Source organism: Penicillium vulpinum (assembly GCF_028829585.1).
Source record: "Penicillium vulpinum strain IBT 29486 chromosome Unknown utg000004l_segment0_segment0, whole genome shotgun sequence".
NCBI lineage: Eukaryota > Fungi > Ascomycota > Eurotiomycetes > Eurotiales > Aspergillaceae > Penicillium > Penicillium vulpinum.
In genome coordinates this window covers 1,359,954-1,379,894 of record NW_026643244.1, presented here as the reverse complement: position 1 = coordinate 1,379,894, position 19,941 = coordinate 1,359,954, and the positions used below count along the sequence as shown (strand labels likewise).

Below are 19,941 nucleotides of genomic sequence, written 5' to 3'. Positions count from 1 at the left end.
AAGGCAATTTACTCCGTATAGTATCCTTAGATACTTAGATACTTAATTTCTTAGTTCTCAAGTTCTATCAACACATTGGATTCATATTAAATATTTGATGTGTTTTATGTTGAATGAAACATCAATGTTTTACGAGTTCTGTACTACATTTTACGCAGGCTTGCGGTCCCGACCTCGGCCTAGATACAACTATTGAAGTGCAAGGTATAAATATCAATATAATGAATATAAAAGCAACGTAGTTCCATTAGACGATAATTACTAGCCGAGGCATAAACAAAAAATAGCGGCTTGCAGGAATACAATGCAGTAAATCAGGGCAGGAGAGGTATCCAAGAAAGAAAGAACGCAACGCATCAGAAAAAAAGCATAGGATATCGGTCAGCTTTTACAGCCAAGATTATACCACCCAGGATTGGAATCAAAGGACAGACTCCAATGAAAATCGGCATCTCCAAGTTTACTTGAGCTTTTCCTTGAGCTTGCCCAAAAAGGTACTCAGGCGGTGCTTCCTCTTCTTTTCGCCATTAGTAGAGGCACCTTCGGTGCTGTGGGACTGTTTGCGAGCCTGCTCTGCGGGCTTTGCGGTCGAAGTAGCAGGTGCCTGAGAAGACTCAACTCCGGTCGTCACAGTAGGAGCTGCAGGTTCTGCAGGCGCGGCGGTCGATGTTTCGGCAGTAGAAGTAGTCTCAGGGCCAGTTGTGACAGTCGGCCCATTGGACTCGGTACTCTTCGGCACCGATTTTGGGATATCGGCTGGGGCAGCGAAACTGCTACCGAGAGGAGGGGTCGAAAGCGGCGACACATCTGCCGAGTCTACACCTGTAGCAACAGTGAGATGAGGCGCGATGGCCTGGGTGGCCGCAGTAACGGTAGGCGCCGGAGTACCCGCGGACTCTTCCACCGGGACCTTCTTGTGCAGTTCCTCCTCAAGGGCATTCTTCTCATCGACTGCTTCCTGGTTCGCGGCAGCCTCCGGTTCCTTGTGGGCCTCGGCTAACGAGTCCTTTACAATCTGAGGGACCTCGTCGACGGGCTCACCGTTGGTCGTTTCTTTGCCCTTTGGCTCCAGTGGCACGGCAGCAGCTAGTGCTGCGGTGGTCGAGTTAGGGGCAGCAGACTGGATGTTGTATCCTGGATCGGCAGTCACTGCCTGCTGCGCCGGTCCTCCGGTATAAATTGGCTCGGTCGCACTGGATGCGGCGCGTTGTGCAGGTCCACCGATCGGAAGACTGGATTCAGGAATCATGTCGTTTGTGAGTGGGGGGAGGGTAAACGCGGAATCAGCGGTGTTAGGGTCAGTGAACTCGGGCCCAGCGCCAGGAGGGATAGTTTGGCCCTTCTCGTATGACTCTTTGTCCAAAGTGACAGTTGATTCGATGGTGTTGTTGTGGAGGGTGCTGTGATGAGGGACTTCGTCACCTGGGTTCAGGCTGACGGGGTTGCCATAACCCGCCGAAGCTGGGATGGGAGCCACGGACAAGGTCTGTTCGGATTCTTGTCCCGGAGTCTCTGGGAAAGTACCAGGCAGATCCCCATTGGGCTCCTTGGGAACCCTAGCAGCGAGAGCCGCGGTTGTAGAATCAGGGGTCACGCCAGACATAGTGGAGACGAGGGCGGAGGGCTTGATATCTTCTGGTAGGAGCACGTTGTTGGTGTTGTTATGCCCGTCGTCTTCTTGAGGTGCGTTGGCGTCTGTAGTCCAAATACCGTCGACAACGAACTTTTTTTTGGCAGTCAGCAAGGAGTCTAATAGAATTCTGGAACCTTAGGGATTCCCGGGAAGTTGCGACTTTATAAATGGGAAACACGGCTCAGGTGACGTCAGTGGAAAATGGCCTGTTGCCTAAGGCTCACCGCCATCCAAACCTACGAAGGCCAAGGCGAAAGAAAGAGAAAGGCAAAGAAAAAAGGAATCAAGCCCATACCTTGTAGTGAACTTTTTGTACAGGGGAAATCGTCACTTCCTTGACAAAGATGTCGCCAACCCGGTCCAGTTTCACCGTCTTACCCCAATCATCGAAAGTGCCTGTAACGAACACCTCGCTCGCATTATAAGGCCTGCAAGTAACCGTCTTAGCATTGTACCACGAGGAATATCAAGAGTTGCCGGGATGCGGAGATTCTTAGCTAAGGCTATGGAAGCTTAACTCACCATTGAAATGTAAAAGTTCCCATATTGAATTCAAAGATGTGCACACAAGAGAAAATTGAAAATAGAGATTGGGAAATAATAAAAAAAGGGCTCTAATGAAGACTAAATTGGTGGGGGGTGACACAGACCAGTACCTGGCCCTAGAAGAGAGGACTTAGCGCATATATATAGCTCTCTTACAGCAGAAAGATAGATAGTTTTGCATATGACATTCGAGAGCTTTCCCCCTTCCATTTTAGTGCTTACCTCTTGCCGCTTTTTGAGCCCTGAGTAAAATCGAGTACGTCGAGTCTTACATAAGCAATGAAATCGGCCCGCAGGAACAGCCAAGTCAGCAGCCACCTTACCCATGGACCAAAATGCGCAACGTTAGCCCTATCTAACACACCCTTTCACCGACTCTATTGACCATTGTTCCCTTAATAAAGGGATAGCGGTGGCCGATCCTGTTTGTTTTGTCTCCAACTATACCTAGTAAATTATTCTGATTTTTTTTTTTTCACTTAATTTTACTGGGCTATCTCTCTTACTACTTGATTATCGCTTGTTCGTAGGAATATGACTTTAACTCTAGCGGCCTGGACATCTATATATAGAAATACCCTAGACCTATCGATCAATGGCATTCGCTGTCCCTTATCTGCCTAAAAAATACTCAGTTTCTCGCAAAGTGCATTTTATTTGTCTGGCCATTAGACAAGAGGAAGCCTCGAAGCCTGCTGTAAATGGCTTATACAATCTTCAAAGTCAACTAAAAGCCGCGGGAAGTATACAGTGCAGGGGAAACACTAGATGGAATCGCTTTCACAATTTCAATCGCCGAGTCACCAACTCCGATCTTGCGCTCAAATGTATCCCAAACGGGCAGATATTTAGTCTTGGAGTCATTAGAGACGTTATCAAATGCCTTGGACATACCGGCATGGGTCTTGAGGAGCGCGAAAGCTTTGGCGCACATATTCTTCTCATTTTCGTCATTCGCACATACCAATCGCACCTGGGCACAGTAGAGAATGAGTGCTGCAAATCCAGCAGCAAGGGCTGTCGCGATCGAGGACCCCGTAAAGAGCTTTTGTTCCATTGTGCCCTCTTTATAGACACCATTCGTTGTTGTCTCCCCCGGGAACGTATAGTTGAAGTTGCTAGGCCCTCCGACTGCGCCATGCGGAACCCCATCGTCATCTGCGCCGCCGATTTTGAAACAGTCTTTTAGGGAATTGGTTGGATATGTAAGAGATTTGTCTTGGCCCTGATCGCTGGCCGAGCAAAACAGGAGTATTTTTGCCGTCTGTGCCTTTAGCAGGGCTGTTCTGAGATTTTGAAAACCAGGCTCTATTTCCGTAGTCGATGCTGGAGCAAGGATAGTCCACGACATGCTTATGATGTGGACCTTCCTTTCAACAGCATACTCGATCGCCTGCTTGCCGTTAGACATAGAACATACATATATAGGATATGAAGTTCAATAATGATACTCACCCGTGCAGCACTCTCGGGTGTGATGCAAGGCTTACCGTCCTTACCGCCCTTGGTATGATTCAACTTGAGCACAAGCAACTGCACCTTGGGACAGATTCGGTACACCTGGTTAGCCATCAGGGTGCCATGGCCGTGGCTAGATTCGTAATACGGCTTGGTGAAATGAGGGTCTTGGGGGTCTCGGTGAAAGCTCCGGCCATCTATCTTTCCGTAACCGTCATGGTGGTCCAGTTTATCTATATTAACCCCGTCGTCGATCAGTGCAACCGTGATCGGCTCACCCTGAGCCTGAATTCGATCATCGATGTTGAAGTCTTCGAAATTCCTCACTGCCTCAAAAAGCCTTGATCTGAAATGATCCATGCATTGCACCCACCGGTGTTTCTGAGCGTTCTTTTGGTCCTTTGTCATATCTCTACCTTGACCGATCAGATGGCGAGCTCTTCCCGGATATAGGAATTTTATCTCTGGGGGGCGAACATGTCTCCATCGCGACTGGGCAATAAAAGTGGCAAACTTGCTCAGGTCTTTGTCTAGTTTGCGAACATGTTCACCCAGGTCTTCACGTAGCTTTTCCTTGACAGCATCGCGTGCTTCGAGAATGGCCTTTTTCTCCTCTCTTTTACTGGAATTTTTCAACTGCCTCTTCTTTTCACAGACTTCTGCATATTCATTCAACTGTGTCCGGATATTGGCTGGGAAAGAAGCCACCACCGTTCTGGCGAATTCCTTGGATTCTTGCTCGATATTGGGACCGTCATTACGGGTCTGAGGGGGCTGCCTTCTCACCCCTCCTGTACTTTGACTGGATGCTGCCTTCACAAGCTGAGTCATGGCTTCAACTATTTGAGCTTCCATCACGTTAAATGAGATATCACTGACCAATCCCGCAAAGGTCTGGATAACTCTCCGATCCTCGGACCAAGGTTTGATCTCGAGCTCGACAAACCTTTCAAGATCTCCTTTGACATAATAAAAGTCTTCATGCTCGAGAACTTGTTTGATACGATCTGGAATGAAGAATGACTGAATGCGGAGCTGGAATGCTTCGAGGTTCTGCTGGACTCTCTCTCGTGGCTCAGAGGACTTCTCAAACTTAGTTATGGCTTGGACATGCTGTCAGGGAGGTCACTTACCTCTTGAACATGTACCACAATTGCTTGTAGTTCCCTCAATTTTACAAGCCCATCTTGCTCGCTCCATCCACGAAGAACCACATTATTCCCACTCCAGTACAGACTAAGATGTTTGACACCGGGGGCTACACGCCGGATCAGCGCGGGGCATAGGTCGATCTTCCTCCAATCCCAGATCTCTACCCCTTTACCCATCATGGTGTTTTCGATCGTTGCGTCGCTGTATGCAGGTTTTTCCAGATCATCCACAACAATCTTGAATATTTTTCGCACCCTTTTCAACTTTTCTCCATTAAACAGCTTATGAACATCCTCGATCGATGATCTCGCAGTATTTGCTTCAATTACGCCATTGCTTCGGTCCAGCCGCGGAATGTATACGCTTTGCAACATATCCTCAAAGTCCAGACTTTGCAGTGTGCGTTGGATGTCATTGAGCTTTGACATATGCTTCGAGCTGAGGTCCAAGAAGATTGCTTTGTTTAAGCTGTCTGTATTCGGATGTTAGCTTCACCGTTCCTTCGCCATCCTATCTAAAGGGGGCCATACTGCGAAGTCCTTGTCGACCATAGAGAATTTCCACCGCAGCGTCGTGCCCCCTGCTTCTGAGATAGTGAGTCATAAGTAACTCCTCAACTTTTTGAGCCCAGTCGATTGAAGAGGAGATTGGGTTGTTCTCGCTTGGTGATTCTGATGGATCCATATTATGAGGATGAGCTACCCCATCATCGCGTTGGATGCGCATCTGAGCTGATTTTTCCTTACTTTGAATAGGTATCTCATCCTTTCTCGTACTCTTTACTGATGTGTTGCTCACTGATAATCCATTGCTTCCGATTGGGGCCTGTGACCGAGACAATGACGCATTCATCATTGGTTTCGGTGGTTTAACGCTGCTAGGCCCTCGATGATCGCCCCGACCTGCCTTGGAATATTCCGGGCTCTTCCCTATCCAAGGGATCATTTGACTCTGACCATCCAGCAACCTAGCTGGCGTCCCAAACTGTTGCCCTCCATCACCACGAGTGTAAAGGTGGTGAAGATAGGGCGATCTGTTCTCGAGATTGAAATCTGGATCTTCGATCACCTTCACTTTCTCACAAGTCTTGTCAATTATGGCCTCGATAAGCTTGATAGATTCCTTGCAGCATCTTTTATAATCAGCTGCTAGATGCAGAGGAGTGTTTCCCTCCTTGTCTTTGGCGCATAGTGCTTCTGCGGATGCAATATCTACCAAATACATCAAGTTGTCCAGATCGTGCTCAATGGCGAGATGAATGCAGTTCTTTTGGGATGAATCGGGCAAGCCGATCGCACTTTCAAACTCCTCGCCACCTTCCTTATCAATCAGTGTGACCATGGCCTTGTTGTCATTCTTTATGGCAACATGAAGAGGATAGTCGCCGGTCTTATCCGGCTTGCTCAGTGGACGAGAGTCATGAGTAATGAGGAAACGGACTAGTGGTCTAAGATATTTGCTGCCAGGAAGATCCTCTGGGGACTTTTGTGCTAATAGATGCAGTGCTGTCTTTTCGCTCTTATTAAGGCCTGAAGCCACCAGATCCTTCTTTTCCTGATCGATGGACTCCAAAGAGATTTTGGAACGCAGTAACTTCAACATATCTGCGAGATGTGTCTCTAATGTCTGATCACTGGCATATGGTCTTTCGTCACCGTCGCTACTGTCCGAATCTTCGAGGGAATGTTTGAGATGGTAATGTGACCGCATTTTTGATGCTAAGGGAGAAAATTAAAGTCAAGGATCTTGAAATTTCATAACTCCAGTCAATTCAGATAGAGTAGTGCAGCCACGTGGAATTCCTCACGGCCCCCTCCCCTGCCTTTCCCCTTCATCTTATTTTTGTCACGGTTTCCCCCCTTTTCAGCCGCATATGTGATCATTTATACAGTAGCGCGTGTGATATGTAATGCGGGCGCAGGCGCTAGGCAAATTGCATACATGGCCACATTTTATCTGTTGGAATAATGCCGTAGCTGAACGGGTTGGTCCAATTAGCGGATAAACGGCCACAGCAAGCCACCGGCTGAGGGGATGACGTGCGCCGGGGGGACACGGAAAAAGGCCAGATAGGACCAGGTGAGCGTGCGTACGGAGTACAATACAAATTATAGATACAAATCCAAACCTTAGTACAATAGAAGGGACAAGGGTTCTTGTTGTACATATCTACACCTTTGTACTAGTAGTGCAGGGTACAGGTATGGCTACGTATAATAGTGCGACCTCCAAAGTATTGGGCAACACCTTTATACTATCGCATACTGCTTTATATGTAGGGGTCCAAAATTCCGCCGGATACTTCTGAGGTTCTACTGTAGTATTGTGATGTATACATGTATAACATCCATATTGTGCATTGTCCCCCTAGACAGGATTAAAAAATGGATCCCCGCTGGCCTCTCTGCCCGTATCACAGCCGTAGACCCTAGTAGGAACGGTCTTAAGTGCCTCTTCTACTCTAGGACTTCTTGCCCGTATCACCCAAAACAGTTTGGAGAGAGGCATCAAAAAACTCAACTGGTTTGATATCGCCAAGTTGACTGATATCATATCCTGGGCGGAGCTTGTTGGTTGGCTTAATTTGGGGATTATACAACACGGGCTCGTTGGTTGGATCCTTCACCCCGCGTAGTCGTTCCTTCCACGTTCGATTATCAACCTCCGTCGCAACTTCAACGTCAGCTTCAAACTTATCCTCATCCTCTCTCTCTAGGATAATTGCTGCGCGGAACCAAGTAGGAACACCTGTTTTTGTTGTAGGGTTCTCGTTCAATATCCATGTGACCCCGTAGTCATACCCGTATTCATCAGTACGAAACACGCCTTTGATTTGGGTGTAATTGGTACTTGTATAGCTTTTTGCAGTTGTCCACTTGAGGGATCCACCTAGGTTGGTGCATGTCTGCCCAACTTGCGCGTTGACCTCGCTTTCGCGTGAGTCGGAGTAATCCTGGTCGACGGGCAGGAGCCCATATGTGCCGTGGGGGCTGAATGAGTGGATCCGAGGCCCCCGAGCTCCGAGCGTGGAGCTGCGAAATTTCACTGAGATTCTCACTTGACGAATGCGGCTCTTCCATTTGATCCCTGTGAATCGGAATTCATAAACAACTAAACTAGCAAACTTGGTAGAATCAGCGCCGAGTTGCCCATGAATCGTCTCCAAAGCATTTCCCCGCACATCCACGCTGCCTTCGTAAGATGTAAGCGTCGATCGCTGTTCAGGATTTTCGAGAGGATTCCTTGTATGGTACCCGCTCTCCCCTCCTTCTTCTTCGAGGTGGATGCCGAAGGAAGATGTTTGTCCATTTTCGATATCATCCTCGTCGTCAAACGCAGCCCCCTCGGTCTCCTCAAAATCCTCCCAATGATCCGTCATAGTAGTGAACTCGGCTTCAAATAGTCTCGTTGAATTTCCCAATCAAGTGGTCTCAACGAGAGCTTCAATTAAGAACCGACGGATAGGTCTTCCCTTTTATCTTTCAGGACCAATGACTATTTCATGCATATCCCGAGGTCTCCTAGTGTGCTTAGTGATGCCACCTTCCTAGATAGTAGCCATGCATTAAAATCCCAGGCTTCCACTTATTTAGGACTCTGAACAGGATTGATAGCCCTGCGCCTCTCCACAGAAATCCCAAAGGTTTTGTTAAGCGCCGCCCCGTGAATGAGGTGGCTCTGTTCACCCCTCAACCCCCCTAGTGATTATTAGTATTGGTATTACAAGAAAAAAAAAGCAAGCACGTGCAATGCGCATTAGCGTCCATTCTCAGCCAGCTGTCGTGGTAGGGTAGTGTTGGAGACAACTAGTGTGAGCATCACACATCCAGGAGTCCTCTAAACAACCTTGCCTTGTCTTTATTAGTAATACACGCTCCTTCGACTTCCCACCTCTTTCCTTGGAGATTTATTGCTCCAAACCGGTTCGGTACATAGCTCTTGACAGGCTAGACAATCTAAAATGACACATGCGGGGGGTTTCCAATCCCCTCGCGTTTGTCAGTTGGTTGGCCCCAAGACTCAAGTGACCTGTCAATTAGTGACCCTGGGCTAGAGTACGTACTTCCATAAAATCATTAGCTATCTATTTGATCTTGTTAATCACATCGACAGCTTTGTGTTCATCCACGGGTTGTATGGTGGCTCGGACGACGGTTTCAAGGAAGAAGACAGCGCTGTTTCCACCTCACCTGAATGGCTCGATGAGTACTGCCAATCCCTCAAAAATGCCAGGTTGCTTAATTTCAGCTATGACATGGTTGGAGTCTTGGCTGGGGAATTTACTAGAAATGCGATAAATCAAGTTTCAGTTGATTTTTTGGATAAACTGGTTGAGCGTAGAGGAAAGGACTCAACGGTGTGTGCTGCTGATAATGAATGAGTGAGAGGCATGAGTGCTGACCTTCTCTTCCTCTCAGCGTGCAATAGTAATTATTGCCCATGATATTGGTGGAATAATCATCAAAGATGTCAGATTTCCGTCTTTCCCCTCATGCATTCATACTTCTGACAAAGGAACACCCGAAGGCCCTCCAATTGGCGATCCTAGATGTTTCTAGATGGGGAAGTCTGACTTACTACTCGCGAATGCTTGTAAGTCCAAAGTTGAAGATTACCATATTGCTGGCCAGATTCTGAGAAGTTTAGATATTTCACAATTGTCCTCATCGATATATCGATACACTAGACTTGCGAGAAAAGCTGACACTGTTTCTGCTTGGAAACCGGAATGTGAATGTGCATTCGTTATTTCCAAGTGTCTCTGCTGTCTCGGGAATGGTGCAGGCAGTTACAGAGATCAACGGATTATTTGTCGAATCAAAAGTCTACATGTATAGCTATCTGGCAAGTGTCTACGCTGGACGGTCAAAGGCGGTTCCAGTGCATCATGTACGTGTCTACCCAACCAAGTATGCCGCGTTTTCAGGCTAATGAACACAGGGTTTCGATGAATTTACTGGGACCTTAGGCCTCCCATTGGAAGTGACCTTCCGTGAAGAGAGCTTGGAGAGCAGCGTTGACAGTGTGCTTCGTGATTACATTGATCGTGAAAGTCCCTGTGCGTATTAGCCCATCGCTCAAGTCTCTAGAATGCGAAGTTGACCTCGGAGCAGATTTTTTATCTCTCACAGCCAACCAGGTAGATCGAGACATGATATTGGTGTCTATGGCTTCCCCGATCAACCCATTCGTATCATCGCCAGATTCAAATCATTTCATCAATGAGATTGATGAAGTTCGGGACTGGCTACGCAGCCCTTCGAGGAGGATTCTGTATATCCATGGAGTGGATACTCTTGAAGCCAGTGAACAGCTCTTCTTTTCTATCCAACAATATGCGAATGCAAATCTCAAGCAGCATCATCTTATCCTCTATTTTTCCTTTGACCGCCATGATAATCGACGAAATACTTTGAGTCATATGCTTTCAACCTTCATATCTCAAGTGATCTGCCATCGCTCAAAAGACCTGGAGCCCCGGATAAGCTTGATGTTCGAAGAATTGAACCAGGAACGATACTGGACTGAGACGGATCTATGCATTTGGTTCCGCAAACTCCAGTATTACAGTTCCATTGTTGAAATTTCAATCGTGCTGAGTAATTTCCACGATTGCTCTCCCTCTTCACAGGCTTCTATATTAGGTCTGCTCTCCAAAATGACGTATGGAAACGACTTGCGCTGTCTTATTGCAATCGCCAGCTCACAGCCTCGAATAAAAGACCATGATCCACGCCATTTGGAGTGGATTGACCTGGAATTGAAGATACCGCAGCCCGGACACGATGCATTTGTTACTTCAGAAATCACGACATTGCTTCGCTCGCACCCCGAAATGTCAACGCAGAGAGCAGAACTGAAGGATTGTCTGGAGAAAATTGCAGATAGTGATTCCATCAGTGGCAAAATAATCCGTGAACAGTGGAGGGCGCAAAGAAATTTGCCTGTGGGGAAATTCCATGAAGATACATCTAATCTCAACGGCTTTCAGGAATGCAATCGTCTGGCACACACATTGGACCAACTGTTACGCAACTTCCCAGATCATGAGAAGGCTCGCACGTTGCTGGTTTGGATCGTCTTTGCTGTCCGACCTTTAACGGTATGGGAGCTTGCCATTGCCATTGCCATCGACCTTGAGGTTGACCGCAAGTCTACCAAAGTCGTTGAGCTACAGTCAAGCGATGTAAATGGGCTTGTCATTCAGCTGGAGACATGGTTTGCAGGAATTGTGCAGATTCGGCATAATGAGGTGAGGGTTGCTAATGAGCAGATCGTTTCTGTTTTAATGGGTTCCGGTAACGGGCCAACCGGGCCGTATTTTTGGAACGGTATACGTGATATCGCACATCTCCGAATCTCACGAGCATGTCTTCAATACCTCCAAGACCCAAACATTTATACCGTTTCCGACCAGTTCCAAGGTCTCCTAGCTTGCGAGGATATAAAGCCATCCGTAACCCTCCGGCGCTACAATCTTGTGTCGTACGCTACGCTGCATTGGGCGACCCATTATCTCAAACACCCCATCCCGGGAGATCTATTGACAGATGTTGAAGCTTTCCTTGAATCAGATCTCTGTCCTCGTTGGGCGAGGACCTTTTGGTCCCTCTCAAATCCCGTCACAAGGCCAAATAAGCCATTTGAAACAGGGAGCCCGATCCTCGCCAGCCTACCTATATCCCACAACCACATAGACCTTGTGAACACGGCCAAGGATGAAACACTTATCGAGGCATCACGAAACCCCGACTCATCTCTAGCCCTCGAACTACTCGAGAGGCATGAATGGTCGCAATCTACTCTTCTTCAAGCACTCATCGGAGCGTCTGCATCCGTCAATGAAGACCTCGCGGTTCAAATTTTTGATCTCATGCAAAGAAAACAACTGGGTGGCCGGACCCAATGGCCGTTAATGCTTTTAAGACGCGCCTCACGGCTTAACTTCGTTAAACTCACTGGCAGGCTTGTCAAAGCAGGAGGCCATGAACAGGCCGTGCTTACCGAGGACTCTTGTGATCTACCCCCTCCTTTATTTCAAGCGGCTGTAAATAATTCTGTCGATTGCTTGATTTTGCTTCAGGAAAGTGGAGTTGATTTCGAGCAGTGGACGCGTTTCTCCCGCACAGTATTACACAGTACCGTCGAGTTTGGTTGCACAGAAGCAGCTAAGGCTCTGCTTGAAATGTATCCTCACATGCTCGAACTGGAGGATGAAAATGGTTGCACAGCACTAGACCTAGCAGCCGACTGGGGTCAGTATGACATGGTTGAATGCCTGTTGGAACTTGGTGCAGATCCAAATATGAGGTCAAGGGATCAGTCCACCAAAGTTGATGGTTTGAACAGGCTGCCATTACCGTCAGCAGCAAAGGAAGGCCATATTGAATGTGTACGCTCTCTGCTACACCATGGCGCTGATCCCAATATTGTGGGACCCGATGGGGGTGATACACCTCTGCTATACGCAGTGGTGCACGGCCACACGACAATCTGCCGCATGCTCCTCCAGGATAAGGCAGACCCCAATAACAGTCTTCACAAATCGTCTATCCTTGTGGCCCTCTTAACCACGGATGACCTTCCTCCGTTAACAGTCGAAGGCATTTTTGGGTTGTTGCTTGAATTTGGGGCTGATATAAACTGCATTGATGACTCTCATCTGACCCCTTTGGTCCATGCAATAAAATCATGTCGTCAGTCACTGGTTGAGCAGTTACTAGAAAAGGGTGCCGATCTCAACATGCGCTGCGGGGAGAGCTGTGCTTTAATATTCGCGCTCGGCGAAGCCAACGGCCTAGATGTGATGAAGGCTCTGGTAGACAAGGACGCAGATTTAGAGAATGTAAATCCCCAGGGAATCAGTCCGCTGGGATTTGCAGCTGCAAGAGGCAATACTGCAGCGGTCGAATTCCTCATCGATAGAAAAGCCGCACTCGAATCTGAATGTCACGAACCAGGTTATTACCAAGGTTGGACAGCGGTATGCTTCGCCGCGCGCTTTGGCAAACCAGAGATTATAAGATTGCTTGCCAATGCGGGGGCTGACTTGAGACACCGAAACATTGATGGCGCATGTCCTCTCCACCTAGCAACCATTTCCGACTCGCTCCATGCCCTGTTAGAGTATCGAGCGAGGATCGATATCGATGAAACGAACGATTCCGGCGCAACACCATTAATGGTGGCTATTCAGGATGATGGCTCGGTTGAAAACATCAGGCTTTTAATCAATGCTGGCGTGAATGTGAATATTCACGATAGCTCAGGTAGAACGGCACTGATGAAAGGCGTCATTCGTAACAATCGTGAAATCATATCGCTTCTTCTTAAACACACGGATATAGAAATCAATCTCACCTCGTCAGCTTACGGGTCAGCTTTGCATCAGGCATGCCGTGATGGAAATTTGGAGATCATGAAATTGCTGGTTGAAAGTGGTGCCAATGTGAATGCCACTGTCTTTGGATACCGAGGAACGCCATTGCAATCGGCCTGTCAAGCTGGTGATTGGGATGACCCTGGAACTGCCCAACTTCGCCTTGAGTATTTGCTGTCTAAGGGGGCAAACCCTACTGCTGCAGGAGGCCAGTTCGGTACATTGATGAGCACTGCGGCAGCGTTTACACCACCATCCATTGTCCGCTTTCTGTTGAATAAAGGTGCTCCAATTGAGGCTCATAATCAGCAGGGCTGTATGCCCATACACTTTGCTGCTACTCATGGTATTGATAACCTGCTTGTATTGATGGACGCCGGTGCCAATATTGAAGCTCGGGACAAAATGGGCCGAACGCCATTGCATTGGGCAGCGCAAAATGGTCGTCTGAGAGTAGTTGACTATATACTGAAAACCAGTGACCCCTCGGCGGTTCAAGAGATGGACATTGATGGATGGACACCTCTTCATTGGGCAGCGCGCGGCAGTAATGGTAGCTTCTTTCCTGCATTTGCCGGCGAGGAAATTGACCATCAGGGTGTTATAAAGTCACTCCTGGATTTTGGTGCGGATGTTGACAAGACTGTCCTTATAGAGGAAGAAGCTTGGCCTCCCCTCAGACTTGCATGTTACAGTGGAGCGTCTGTGGAAACGGCTAAAGCACTCATGCCTTCTAATCGCAACCGGGTGACGGAGAATGAGGTTAAGACCGGGGGGGACCTCAATTGGACTTGCGATTCATGCTATTGGGTAAGCTCTCTTCTGAGACCAACGGCACTGGCATCCAAGTTTGCGAGTGGTTAACATTTTCCTAGGTGATTCGTGGGCCTGCCTTCTTTTGTCAAACATGTGTTGACAATAGTTTATGTCCCAAGTGCTACATGAGAAGGAATATCGCACATGCCCCTTATGCTGACCATGAATTCATCCAGAAGGGAGAGGAGTTTGCTCCCGAGGATGAATGGCAGCCTTTACTCCAGGGCCTGAACGCTAAAAATGAAACAGAGTCTGAGCTAGCATTCTCCGACTCCAGCTCCGACTCTGAGTTCAGCTCCAGCTCCGATAGGGGCCTCCGGCGAGGCCGACGCCGTAGAGCGGGAATCTGAGGATGGCAGATTGAGCCAACGACTGCGTGTAGGGGTGTTGAGCATAGCAAATGGGTGGTCTAACAAGGGACTTTACAGAAGTTTCCACGGCGTTCTAACGACTAGTACAATGCATCCTTCGCAAATTTTCGAAACGTTCTGCGGACTTCCTTTTAGGAATGTAGGTTACCTGGTGCATTAGTGGGATCTAGGAGCTCGAAAACTGTAGGATATTCGAGATAAAAGTCTACTTGGAGCCAGACTCCTGTGAAAGCGAGTCCTATTGAAGAAAAGGATGTCCCCCCAATTCGCCTGCCGGGCTCAGTATTGCCGACGGAAGCAAGGCTGAAGATGAACTTACCCGTATGAACTGTCCTGCATTCTTTGTGTAGATAATCAAGCCCCGTAAGAAGAACATGAATGTATGTCTTAATGAGGGGCAGTGGCATCTTTCCGTTGTCAAAGCGCCGCTGGTACATCGACAGCGGCTCCCTCATAGGCGGATACACAAGACACGAATAAGAACCTTTTGGACCTGTTACTTCAAAGGAGTCTATGAATGTTCGGATAAGTGAACGACCGCGATGTGACGGGTCTGTTGTGGCAATATGCTCTTCAACTTCGCGCTCATGACTAGCGGAACTGGTATTGTTATTGGCAATTTTCAGTGCTACGACTTTCTCTGGCCCTTCGATGTGCCTATATATTTATTAGACAGAGAGAGAGAGCCTTGAATTGAAGGGAAATGATTGAAAGCTACTCTTGTAAATCACGCGCGAGCCATACTGTTGAAGACACGCCCCAACCAACCTTGACCAAGGTTTGGTAACGATCGGCGAGTACCTCTCCAGGTTTCGCTGGGTAGAAGTACCACTTGGAATCGTATACTGGCGAGATCTCTTCATCAATGAGTATGCCGGGGGGTAAAGGTGATCCGGGAGAAGGTATGGGAAACGGCTTCTTGCGAAGCAAGGCGGAGAAACGAGAATTCAATGGCTTTATATTGTTCATTACAGAATTACCCCCCGTGAGTGGGAGAGTTCCAAGGTTTGTTATCAAGGGTTGTTATTGAAGAAGATCAAGGAGAGCATCCAATGAGCATGATTGATCCCGTGCTGGGATCTACTCGGTGACCGAAGCACCCTTATAAAAGCGGCGGCAGCTCAACAATAAGGGGGGCTGGGGACTGTGGCTCCGGGTCTATGCGCCTCTAGACTTGCCCTTTATATGACGCCATGTCAAGCTTACGGGGGTATAATAGCCAAGTATTGCTAGCTTATGGCTCTAGCTTATCTAGCTTATACATTGGCACATAAACTTGGAATATTAGGCGAGCATCAAATATTACACATAGAAACGCCGTCACGGTTTATGCTTTTCCCCGCCTTTTTCTGCCATCTAGCTATAAAACTGAGAAGGGCAAGAAAATAACTATAAAGACATCCCAACATCCAAGAAGAATATATACGAAGGCCACATAAACGGCCGACTATTCTTGACATATAGTTAATCCACTCTCGGGAATAAACATGGAAATATCTGAAGCTCCGAAATTTTCCAGGATTTTGTGGTTCTGCAGGCATTTTCTCCAAAAAAAAAAAAATAAGGTGACATCTGAAAACGGCGAGTCCATGACATATGACCCTGAGAATATGCCATGGTCGCCACTTTAGTGGCGAATATGTAGTTCTAGAAGACGCTTGGAAGACGGGGCTTGAAGCTTTGGTCCTTTTTTCAATCCAATAACCAAGTAATGTCAGGGTACATAGTACATAGAATATAGGTGAGAAGATGATCGACGAAGCTCAGACCAACGTGTCTCTTACCCCTCATCTTTCAATTCTCTGGCAATTCCAACAATTCCAGCAATTGTTCTCCAGATTTGACATTTTCCTAATACTCCCGGCAATATTCCCCTAACCGCTCTTTTATAAGGCTATAAAGCTTTCGGACTCAACTTTTAGCAAAGACACAGGTACATATCCCGGTTTCATTTGTTTTCACTTGCCCTTTTTTTCAATTTGTTATATTTCATTTTACTTTCCGAGACAAGAAAGAAAAGAAAGAAAAAAAAAGAGAAAAAAAGGAAACGAAAGAAGAGGTCATGCAGTATTCTTACAATTAGACTCCAACCAATAATCCCCCGCTGTCTGCCCCTCCGTTGCTTCCTTATTACTACCTTTTCTCTACTACCATCTCTGCCTACTCTGCTTTTTTTTTTTTACCTTATCTACATTTTCTACATTTCCCTCTCACTCTGTCTACTTAATTCATTCCTTTCTAACATCCACAGATATCAGCTCTGTTTCGTCATACATCCCACTCAGCTTCAACCACGGAGTCACGGCCTCGACGGCCCTTAACCCCCCAACGCCCTCATGGCACAGAACTCTTCTCCGGGCTTGGCTCCGGTCATTGACACTAGAGCCGGCGACAAATCTGCTGGCATCCAAAAAATTTCCGAGGACGACGAGTTCGAGGTGACGTCACCAACCAACCTGACCTTTCGACAGTCGAACGCCGGTGCTTCGCTGCCGAGCGCCGTTTTATTTGGAGGTTCTGCATTTGGAGAGGGAGGATCACAAACAGGAAGATCTTTGTTCAGCCGGAGTCCCTTCCAGGATAACACGGGGGAGGAGGACGAGCAGGAGGGGGAGCTGGCCCCCTCTCCCGGCACGATCCGCACAGCAAGGATTCCCTAACAATTACGCGCTGGGTCGTCGGACATCTGTCTCAGCGGAATCTTTAAATCCCACCGAAGCTGGTTCGGAGAGCTGGTCGCCTCCTCACCACCCAAAGACCGAAGAGCAGGTCTCCCGGCTCAAGAGCGCCGTCAGTAGCAACTTCCTCTTTTCCCACCTCGATGATGATCAATTCTTGACCGTCCTCAATGCTCTCGTTGAGAAGCCCATCCCTGCGAAGGATATCAAGGTCATTTCTCAAGGTGACGCGGGTGATTACTTCTACATCGTGGAGCAGGGAAACTTCGACGTCTATATCAACCCCTCCGGCGCCGTGGAGCCTGGTCCCGATGGCTTGGGTAACAAGGTCGCCAGCACTGGACCCGGAGGATCTTTCGGTGAGCTGGCTCTGATGTACAATGCTCCGCGTGCTGCAACAGTGATTTCCACCGAGGCAAAGAGCACCTTGTGGGCCCTCGACCGCATCACCTTCCGCCGCATCCTAATGGACTCGGCATTCCAACGCCGTCGCATGTACGAGGCTTTCCTGGAGGAAGTCCCGCTGCTTTCCTCTCTGAAGCCATACGAGCGCTCGAAGATCGCCGATGCTCTGGACACCATCAAGTATCCGGCAAATTCTACCATCATCCACGAAGGCGATCCTGGAGATGCTTTCTATCTTTTGGAGTCGGGCGAAGCTGAGGCTACCAAGAACGGTGTCTCCGGGCCCGTCAAGAACTATCACCGAGGGGATTACTTCGGCGAGCTTGCCTTGCTGGACGACAAGCCACGCCAGGCGAGCATCACCACCAAGACGGATGTGAAAGTGGCGCGGCTAGGCCGGGACGGATTTAAGCGCCTTCTCGGTCCTGTGGAGGGAATGATGAGAGGAGCCGAGTATGAATTGGATGGGGATAAGTCTCCTGTTTCCAAACCAATGTGATATGATACAATGAAATTGGGATTTTTGAGCCGGAAAATTAGACTCCTCATGGCGAGATCCAGCTCTTCTGTCATCTGTCTCACTTTGCGAGTTCCAAAAACTCACCTGCTATCCCAATAACTGATGATCTACCTTTTTTTTCAATGTTCATTATTTGTCTCCCATCTCGTTCCCAGCAAATTTTCCACTCCTTACGACTATTTGACATGTATCTACAACTGCCTCTTTTATGCGTGCTGTCTGTGACAGGGACCTACTGTCGTCCTTGGTTCATATTATCCTTTTGCTACTGTTACTCACTCGGACCCTCCAATACTTAGGTATCCAGCAGAATGATTAGAACTGATTGATTTCCCAAAATTCCCATATGTATGTCTATACACCCAAACTCCAAGTTGAAGTCGCATAGGAACCCGCCCACTACGATCATGCTATATCCAAAAAATACTGCACCTCGCCTACTCCCAAATGCAATCACTAGTATATCATATATCACCTCGGCACAACCAAATCACTCCTCAAAACCCACTTCTCCCCACTAGTAACCTCGGCCCCCTCATGAAGCATACAATGATCTCCATGTCGATGCAACAGCGCCATTCCAGCCTCCGGCGCAACAGTTATTGGCTCCGGATTACGGTTCGCGCGCGTAGGTTCAGGGTAGAAGACTGTTTCGCCGCCTGTGCAGGACGTCAGGTAGATAAGGAGTGTCCAGGTTGTGCGTGCAGGTGTTGCTTTTGAGCGTGAGTTCGGTGGGGGGGAGGGTTATGTTGTTGGTATCGTCGTCTGCAGTCATGTATTAGATTAGTCTACTTGGTACGGACGTGCATATATAATCCAAGATGAAGGGAGTCCTACAATGTTGTCCAAAGAACTGTCCTGCAGAATATCGATAAATGCGGATATTAGGATTTAACCCCAACGGATCCCCGCCCCAGAGTTGACGTGCGCGTTCAGCAAGGGCGGGCGAGATAGTACCATCTTCCCCGTACGAGTGGTCCTGCTCGTACCCGTGCTCGTCTTCTTCAAAGCGCGTCGTGATAAGCTCCTTCAGCGCAGTCGTGTTCCACAGCATCTCCGCAAACCGCGCATCGTCGATTTGGAATCGGTCGTTGACGCGTAATGCTTCATCTTTCTTTGGGGCTCCCGGTGTTGTTGTTAGTGGTAGCGAGGCGAGGAATGAGGTGTAGGTTTTGCACAGGGTGCTTGGGAGGAAGTTGCGGATTAGGTAGATTTGGTCGGTGAGGAGGGGGGTCAGGGTTAGATCGGCGGCGGGGAGGAGGGGGCGGAGGGGAGGCCAGTTTGGGGTTGTGGTTGTGGCCTTTGGTTGCGGTTTTGGGGGTGGTTTTTTGGATTTTGGGGCCATTTTGGTTTTTGTTGTAGGTATGGAAGTGAAGGTGGAGATATAGGTAGAATAGAGGTAGAAGTAGAGGTAAAGGTCTAGGTTGGCTTTTTTTTATTATCGCGATAAGATGATCTTGCTCAGGTTTGTATAGACAAGCTTAATTGGTTTCTATATATACACTGCTTCCCCAGAATATGTACACATGTTTATGTAGTGCTATACGCTTCTACCCCTTGCATATGATATAGGACATGATGGGAATTGTATTTGCCTAAGTACCTACTACTTAGTATTACTGTCAGCGTTTCCCCTCACTCAACAGGCAAGCCACTTAATATCAGAGGGGTTGACTCCACAATATTAGACCGAGGCAATGTAACTATAGAAGTACATAATCAAGAGGCCAATTGCACATGTACTATTGTCAAACCAAATATATAGATCTAGACTTTGATCAACAAAATCGGTGAGGAACCAGTCCATACAGGTGGATCAGGTCGGAGAGAATATGGATTTGGGCGGGGCGGGAAAGAAAATTTGTCCCGGAAAGGAACAACGGCGCTTTTCACTTTCCAACGTTTCTCCAACCATAACCCCCTCCAGAATTCATATCTGTTGGTGAATTCAAGTCAAATCGCAATACTGAGAACTGAAGGAA

General features: G+C 47.9%; 7 protein-coding genes across 7 annotated transcripts; 2 read left to right on the top strand and 5 right to left on the bottom strand.

The window, feature by feature from the left end:
* Window positions 1-460: 460 nt before the first annotated feature.
* Window positions 461-2,178, bottom strand: N7479_009079 (carbohydrate-binding module family 48 protein; the record flags this gene model as incomplete). The annotated part of the gene is made up of 3 exons (XM_057256772.1): window positions 461-1,723; window positions 1,929-2,061; window positions 2,156-2,178. The coding sequence occupies 3 exons, from the start codon at window positions 2,176-2,178 to the stop codon at window positions 461-463; spliced, it is 1,419 nt and encodes a 472-aa protein (XP_057104230.1).
* Window positions 2,179-2,906: 728 nt separating this feature from the next.
* N7479_009078 (uncharacterized protein) lies at window positions 2,907-6,499 on the bottom strand (the record flags this gene model as incomplete). Its single annotated transcript, XM_057256771.1, has 4 exons — window positions 2,907-3,572; window positions 3,635-4,690; window positions 4,771-5,261; window positions 5,320-6,499. The coding sequence occupies 4 exons, from the start codon at window positions 6,497-6,499 to the stop codon at window positions 2,907-2,909; spliced, it is 3,393 nt and encodes a 1,130-aa protein (XP_057104229.1).
* Window positions 6,500-7,250: 751 nt separating this feature from the next.
* N7479_009077 (uncharacterized protein) lies at window positions 7,251-8,168 on the bottom strand (the record flags this gene model as incomplete). The annotated part of the gene is made up of 1 exon (XM_057256770.1): window positions 7,251-8,168. The coding sequence occupies one exon, from the start codon at window positions 8,166-8,168 to the stop codon at window positions 7,251-7,253; it is 918 nt and encodes a 305-aa protein (XP_057104228.1).
* Window positions 8,169-9,941: 1,773 nt separating this feature from the next.
* Window positions 9,942-14,335, top strand: N7479_009076 (uncharacterized protein; the record flags this gene model as incomplete). Its single annotated transcript, XM_057256769.1, has 2 exons — window positions 9,942-13,979; window positions 14,045-14,335. The coding sequence occupies 2 exons, from the start codon at window positions 9,942-9,944 to the stop codon at window positions 14,333-14,335; spliced, it is 4,329 nt and encodes a 1,442-aa protein (XP_057104227.1).
* A 152-nt stretch (window positions 14,336-14,487) lies between these two features.
* On the bottom strand, window positions 14,488-15,325 carry N7479_009075 (uncharacterized protein; the record flags this gene model as incomplete). Its single annotated transcript, XM_057256768.1, has 2 exons — window positions 14,488-15,013; window positions 15,075-15,325. The coding sequence occupies 2 exons, from the start codon at window positions 15,323-15,325 to the stop codon at window positions 14,488-14,490; spliced, it is 777 nt and encodes a 258-aa protein (XP_057104226.1).
* A 1,367-nt stretch (window positions 15,326-16,692) lies between these two features.
* N7479_009074 (cyclic nucleotide-binding domain-containing protein) lies at window positions 16,693-17,938 on the top strand (the record flags this gene model as incomplete). The annotated part of the gene is made up of 2 exons (XM_057256767.1): window positions 16,693-16,913; window positions 16,963-17,938. The coding sequence occupies 2 exons, from the start codon at window positions 16,693-16,695 to the stop codon at window positions 17,936-17,938; spliced, it is 1,197 nt and encodes a 398-aa protein (XP_057104225.1).
* Window positions 17,939-18,593: 655 nt separating this feature from the next.
* N7479_009073 (uncharacterized protein) lies at window positions 18,594-19,304 on the bottom strand (the record flags this gene model as incomplete). Its single annotated transcript, XM_057256766.1, has 2 exons — window positions 18,594-18,724; window positions 18,797-19,304. The coding sequence occupies 2 exons, from the start codon at window positions 19,302-19,304 to the stop codon at window positions 18,594-18,596; spliced, it is 639 nt and encodes a 212-aa protein (XP_057104224.1).
* Between the last annotated feature and the right edge of the window lie 637 nt (window positions 19,305-19,941).